Below are 7473 nucleotides of genomic sequence, written 5' to 3'. Positions count from 1 at the left end.
GAAAAAAAGAAAACAGATACTGAGAATAAATATCACAAAAAGAGAGACAAAATCAAAACAAAAAACGCAAAGACAAAGCAAGAAAAACGAAAAGAAATAAAAAGAAGAAATAAAATATATAGAGAAAAAAATTCAAAAAGAAACAAACAAACACAAAGACAAAACAATAAAAACAAAAAAAGGACAAAATAGAAATTACAAAAAACAACAAGAACAAGAAATTAACTGAGATACATAGATAGATAGACAGAGATAGATAGATAGATCAACAGATAGATAGATAGACAGAGGGAAAAGAAAACGAAAAGAAAAAAAAAAAAAAAAAAAAAAAAGGAAAAAAAAAAAAAAAAAAAAAAGAAAAAAAGAAACAACGATCGAGACAAAAAAAAAAAAAAAAAAAAAAAAAAAAAAAAAAAAAAAAATAGACCCATCTGAAGGACCCCTTTGGCCGATTATCATCAAAGGCCATTAAACGATAAACACCTCATTGAAACTTTGGCCACTTCCATGCGAGGCCGATCTGAGATACCATTCCAGAAGGGGGGGGCGAGAGGAGGAGGGGTAGGGAGGGGAGGAGAAGGGCGGAGGAGGGGCAAGTGGGGAGGAGAAAGAGGGGAGGAAGGGTAGGGGGGGAAAGAAAGAGGGGGGAAGGAGAAAAGGGGGGAGGAGGGGAGGGAGGGTGGGGGGGTGAGGGAGGGGTTGGGGGGGGGGGGCATGTGGCAGGGAGGGGAGGGGGGGGGGGGGGGGGGGAAAGGAAGGGGAAGAGGGGAGAGGAGGGGAGGGGTGGGGGTAGGAGGGGAGGAGGGTCAAGGGGGGGAAGAGAGGGGGCAAGGGGGGGAAGAGAGGGGAAGAGAGGAGGGAGGGGAAGGAGGGGAGAGGCGCCATGGGGTCATCAGGGTTGGAGGGAACTGGAGGGAGGCTGTGATGTTAAAAGGGGGGGGGGGGGGGGGGGGGGAGTGTGGAAGGAGGGGAGGTGAAGCCGAGGGGGTTAAAGAGGTGTGGGGTAAGGGGTGAGGAAGGGAGAGGGGGGAAGGGGCAAGGAGGGGGTAAGTAAATGGAAGGAGAAAGGGGGGGGATGTTTAGGTGGGGTTCGGAGACTGGGAGGGTGGGGGAGGAGGGAGGGAGGGAGGGAGGGAGGGGGAGGGTGGGGGAGGAGGGAGGGAGGGAGGGTGAGGGTGAAGGAGGATGGAGGGTGGGTGGGGGAGGATGGGGGAGGAGGGAGGGCGGGGAAGGGTGGGGGAGGAGGGAGGGAGGGGGAGGGTGGGGGAGGGGGGGGGAGGAGGAGGGTGGGGGGAGGGAGGGGGGAGGTGGGGGGGGAAAAGTTGTTGATGCCGCGGGATTTTAGAGTTGGGGGGTGATGGTTGGGGGAGAGGGGGGAAAAGGAGGGAAGGAGGGGGGGGGGGGGGGGGGGGGCAAAGGGAGTCTTGGCAATGGAAATATTTAATGAATATATATAATCATATATATATATATAAAATATTTTATAATATATATATATATAATATATTATATAATATATATATATATTGTGTGCGTGTGTGCGCTTTCCCCATACTCACATAACCCAAACATACAAAAAACAAAAAAACACACACAAGCAAACAAACAAACAAGCAAACACACACACAAACACACACAAACACACACACACACAAACATACACAAATAACCGCACACAAACAAACAAACAAATGACAAACAAACACACACGAACGAACACACACACACACACTTATAAATCAAATAATAACAAAACCACAACGACACTTATAAGATGACCACACCCTAATTCACACTTTATCTATTGCTTGAAAAAATAAAAGAGATAAGACACAATTAAAAAAGCACTGCTAGGGGAGAAGCTGCTTTGTTGCTGTTTCAATCCCCCCTTTCCCCCCTTTTCCCGGGGTTTTTTTTTTTTTCTCTTTTCTCTTTTTTTTTTTCTTTCTTTTTCTCTCTCTCTCTCTCTCTCTCTCTCTCTCTCTCTCTCTCCTTCTCTTTTTCTTTCTTTCTTTCTTTTTTTTTTTTTCTTTCTCGTCTGTTCTTTCATTCTCTCTTTTATCTTATCTCTATCTTATCTACTTTTCTCCCCTTTTTTCATTTTTTTTTTTCCCTGTTCCTCCCTCTTTTCCCCCCTTTTTTTTTCCCCCCCCCTCCTTTTCCCTCCGCCCTTCCCCACCCTTTCCCCCCTTCTCCTTTTCCCCCCCCCCCATAAACCCCCTCCCCCCCCACCCCCCCCCCCTCCCCCTCCTCCTCCTCCCCCATCACCACCCCCTCCTCCTCCTCTCCCTCCTCTACCTCCTCCCTCCTCCTCCTCCCACCTCCCTCCCCCTCCCTCGTATAATAGTAATAAATATCGCCATTTATCTGATCCAATAAGGGAAGAGGCCGAGGAAGTATGGGGGAAAATAATTTCTTGCTAACATCTTCGTAGTGTCTGCCGAGGATCCCGCCAGTGTAAAATAGTGAGCAGCTGTTAAGATAAGCTTGGAATCAATTAAGGTCCGGCCTTCCCCGCCTGCCTCTCTCCCCCTCTCTCTCTCTCATTCTTTCTCTCTCTCTCTCTCTCTGTCTGTTTCTCTCGTTCTTTCTGTTTCTCTTGTTCTCTCTCTCTGTTTCTCTCTCTCTCTCTCTCTCTCCCTCTCTCTCTCTCTCTCTCTCTCTCTCTCTCTCCCCCTCTCTCTCTCTCTCTCTCTCTCTTTCTCACCTCTCTCTCTCTCTCTCTCTCTCTCTCTCTCTCTATATATATATATATATATATATATATATATATATATATATATATATATTTATATATATATATATTTGCTCTTTCTCTCTCCCTCTCTCTCTCCCTTTTCTCTCTCCTTCTCTCTCTCTCTCTCTCTCTCTCTCTCTCTCTCTCTCTCTTCCCGCGTTCCTTCTACTTATCGTCTCCTTTCCCTCGCCGCCTGTTCTAACTCTCTCTTTCACCCTCTTTCCCACTTCCTTCCTCCGTTACCGGCCTCCTCTTTATCTCCCTCTTCTTCTCTTCTCAATCTTCACTCTATTATCTTCCTCTGCTTCCTTCCTCCTTCCACTCTTTCTTTGTGTTCTTTCCTCTTCCTTCTCTTTGTCTTTTTGGTCCAGGTCCCCTTTTTCGCACTTTCTCTCTCCCTTCTCTCTTCTCTTCCTTTCTCTTATCTTCATTGCCTTTCTCTCTCTCCCTTCTCTCTTATCTTCATTGCCTTTCTCTCTCTCCTTATTTCGTTTTCCCTTCCTTTCTTTCTCCCACCCTTCTATTCCTTTGTCCTTTCCTTTCTCTTATCGTCCTCGCCTTTCTCTCTTCTCTTTCTCTTGTTCCCCTTTCTTCTCCTTCCTCTTCCCTATCTTTTATCTTCCTCGTCTTTCTCACTTTTCTCTCCGTCCTTCATTATTTTCTTTCCTTTTTTTCCATCTTCCTCGTTTTTCTCTCTCATTTTTTTTTTTTATCTTATTCCCCCTTTCTTTTCTTTTTTTCTCTCTTATCTTCCTCGCCTCTCTCTCTCACCTTTTTATCCTTCTCTTTCTTCCTTTTTCTTTCCATTTTATCCTTCTCTTCGTTCCTTTCTCCTTCCTTTTTATCTTTCTCTTTCCTCCTTTCTCCTTCCTTTTTATCTTTCTTTTCCTTCCTTTCTTCCTTTCTCTTTACCCCCCCCCCCCCCCACCGCCTCCACCTTGACATATCGCTGTTTTTTTCGTTCGTCTATTTTATCTTTCGAAATTCGATAATTTTTTTTTTTATCCTTTTTTTTCACACCTCACTACTTTCTCTTTCTCTATCTATCTATATTTCTCTCTCTCTCTCTCTTTCTTTCTCCTTCTCCTTCTCTTTCTCTTTTTCCTTCTCTCTCTCTCTCACTTTCTATCTCTCTCTCTCTCTATCTATCTATCTGTCTATCTAACTATCTCTCTTTCTCTGCCTGTTTGCCTCTTCCTCTGTTTCTCTGTCTGTCTATTTCTCTCTTTCTTTCTCCTATCATGACATTATAATTATCATTATCATTATTATCATTAACAATAATATAATTATCTGTTATTTTAATTGCCATTATTATCATTATATTTATAACCATTGATGTTATCAGCATCATCATTATAAATAGCATTATCAATTTAATCGTTACCATCATTGAAATTGTAATCATTATCATTATTTATCACATTGTTGTGCTAATCACAATAATGAAATAATATATAATATATATTTAATATAATATATAATATATATTTAATATAATATATAATATAATATTAAGGTAATACCAATATTAATATGAATACACAATATAGTTATTTTTATTATCATCTTATTATTATCATTGCTCTTTCTATCATTTGCTTATCATTATCATTATTTCCTTTATATTCTCCATCATCTTTATCACTTTTTTTTTTTCAATGTATTTCCCATTTTCTATACCATTTTTTTTTTCGATCACCTAAAAGAAAACGGAACAAAGAAAACGGAGCCGTCCGCGAATAGCAAGAAGGTCTTGAGACTGAGTTTCTTTGCAAAATTATTTATATTCTTTTACTTCGGAAGACGTTTGTGTGGGTAGTTTTTTTTTTTTTATTGCGAATATTTGATTCATTTCATTATAATACATTTATGAACAAATAGATATGTGTTAAAGGTGTGAATAGATCGTTCAAAATTTTATTCAGAGGATATTATCATCTGTCGTCTATTCGTCTTTTATACCAGGTATTAAAGGTAACTGAAACCCGATTTTATAGAAAAAAATAAGAAATTAAACGAAGAAATTCGTAGCTCGTAGAAAACGGACTTTGAACTCGCGTTTTCTTCATTCCTCCAAAAAAAACAGAAAATGGGTCTTGCTTAATCCTGCTTAATACACAAGCTTTGAGGAGAGACTTTGGAATTCTTTCTTGAAATAGAAAGGTTGAAAATAGCGGCTGGTTCAGCGGAATTAAATCTCCGCAGGTATAAGAGGCGGTCATTCTGAGATCCGTTCTTGCAAGAAATCAATCTTGAGAATGTTGGCAGCGATGATCTCGAGAGAAAAATTAATGATAGCTTTGGAGTCGCTGTCGATGGCCGTTTTCTGTATTATAATTGTGGATAAAAGTTTGTCTTCTCTTATATATATATATGTCTGTGTGTATATCTATAGCTATATGTATCTGAATCAATACCTAATCTACATCTGTCTCTCCATATGTTTATCAGTCAATATATATGTGTGTGTGTGTGTGTGTGTGTGTGTGTGTGTGTTTGTGTGTGTGTGTGCACATACATATATATATATATATATATATATATATATATATATATATATATATATATATATATATATATACGTATATATATGTATATATATATATATACATATATATACACATTCATACGTCCATACAATATATATAATTATATACATGTGTATGTATGTACATGTATTCATTTAACTATTCATATATATATACACAGATACACACTCACACACACTGACGCATACAAAACTAAACACATCGTCCTCACCATCATCATCGTCGTCATCCTCCTCCTCGTCGCTCTCCTCCTCCTCCAGCGTGGTGTTCCCGTCCCGGTCTTGCGTGGGCAGGTGAGCGCCGAATCTCTCGAGGCAGATGTCCAAGTGCTGCGCCATCAACCGGCCCACCCGCTTCCCCACAGCGCGCTGCAGGGCCCGGCGACTCATGGCGCAGAGGTCGCAGCCTGAGAGACGGGAGGAAGGGAAAGTCCGGCTTGAGTGGTTGCGCGGTTGGGGGTGAAGTTTATTTAATTTTCTTTGTTTTATGGTTGGTTTCACGGGGTAGGTATTGCTATTGTTGTCCAATTATTTATTACACAAACGTGTGACTTTTTTGTGTGTGTGCTATTTATGTAAATACCATTCATTTACATAGATTATAATTTTACATGATTATCATATACCAATTCTTCACTTGCATGATAATAATACATCTATTATTCAAATAAATGCAAATGAAACTGAACTAACAAGTTATATACACCGAGAGACTATACACAACCTCCCAAACCATAACACTTGAAAGAAAAAAAAAAATAGACAAACAACACGACTGCACGCTCAACATATTCAACATTGCAATCATGATACGAACAGACTCACGCTGACACTAACACTTATGATTGCAAGCGTAAGAAGGGAGATAAAATTGCAATAAAGATAAAGACAGAATCTATGCATTCGCTCATGACTGTTACAAGCGCAAACAATCTCGTTTAGATCAGGTTTGAGTAATCGATTGTGTTGCGACTGAGGTGTTTCGCTTATCAGGCTGTTATCAGTCTATGCGATTGTGGGGTATGTGGTTGTTCTGTTTGTTCTATTTGTAGTGTTCTATTATTATTATTATTATTATTATTATTATTATTATTATTATTATTATTATTATTATTATTATCATTAATGCTATTATTAATATTATTGTTGTTTTGTTGTTGTTATGTTATCATCGTTATTATTATTATTATTGTTATTATTATTATTATTCATCCATCTGGTATTATTATTTATTATTATTATTATTATTATTATTATTATTATTATTATTATCATCATCATCATCATCATCATCATCATCATCATCATCATCATCATCATCATCATCATCATCATCATCATCATCATCATCATTATCATTATTATCATCATCATCATCATCATCATCATTATCATTATTATCATCATCATCATCATCATCATTATCATTATTATCATCATCATCACCATTATTTTTGTTATAAGTAATAGTAGTAGTTATAGTTATAGTAGCAGTAGTAGTAGTAGTAGTAGTTATTTAATTAGTATCATCATCATCATCATCATCATCATCATCATCATCATCATCATCATCATCATCATTATCATCACCACCATCATCATCATCATCATCACCACCATCATCATCATCAAAACCAACCACTCATACTAGTACGCATATAAAATCTTTTTCGATCTTTCAAAAATAATCAACATTTTTTTCCCCCCATAGTGTGAAATATAGTCAATACTTAGCGTGCATATGGATTTTAAACTCTTATTAAACTCCCAATTTTTTTTCTAACTATATAAATATCACTTAATTGCTCATTAACATGATAAAAGATTCGAAAAGCGTCGCTGGAATCGAAAACACACACACAGGCTTAATTTACGATGCAGTGAGTATGTGATAAGGTTTACAAACATCTTGCCAGCGAGTGTTTCAAGACGGAGAAATTCTATGATGCTTTTAATCTCTTTATCTCCTGCCGACTAGGATATATTTTGATTGATGGTGGAGGAATTAAAACGTAGCTATTAACTAGGGTCTGATATTAGCTACTATTGCTATTGGGAAGAAGATGTATATATGTGTGTGTGTGTGTGTTCCAACAGTGTTGTTAATTAGGGTTTTCTGTCTGTCATTACTTGGTAAATAAATGATGATGATTAAAATAACATATATGGTAATTAAAAAAAAACG

General features: G+C 38.5%; 1 protein-coding gene across 1 annotated transcript in view; it reads right to left on the bottom strand.

The window, feature by feature from the left end:
* The window catches only part of LOC119580008 (protein FEV-like), a 36211-nt gene that overhangs the window by 26275 nt on the left and 2463 nt on the right, over window positions 1-7473 (bottom strand). Inside the window, exon 2 of the mRNA XM_037927853.1 lies at window positions 5501-5695. Within this exon, the coding sequence (XP_037783781.1) occupies window positions 5501-5678 (178 nt within the window). The 5' untranslated portion in view covers window positions 5679-5695. The remainder of the gene's footprint in view (window positions 1-5500; window positions 5696-7473) is intronic.

Source organism: Penaeus monodon, chromosome 13 (genome assembly GCF_015228065.2).
Source record: "Penaeus monodon isolate SGIC_2016 chromosome 13, NSTDA_Pmon_1, whole genome shotgun sequence".
Taxonomy (NCBI): Eukaryota; Metazoa; Arthropoda; class Malacostraca; order Decapoda; family Penaeidae; genus Penaeus; species Penaeus monodon.
Note: the sequence above shows the minus strand (reverse complement) of the source record. Positions and strands in the feature narration are given on the sequence as shown.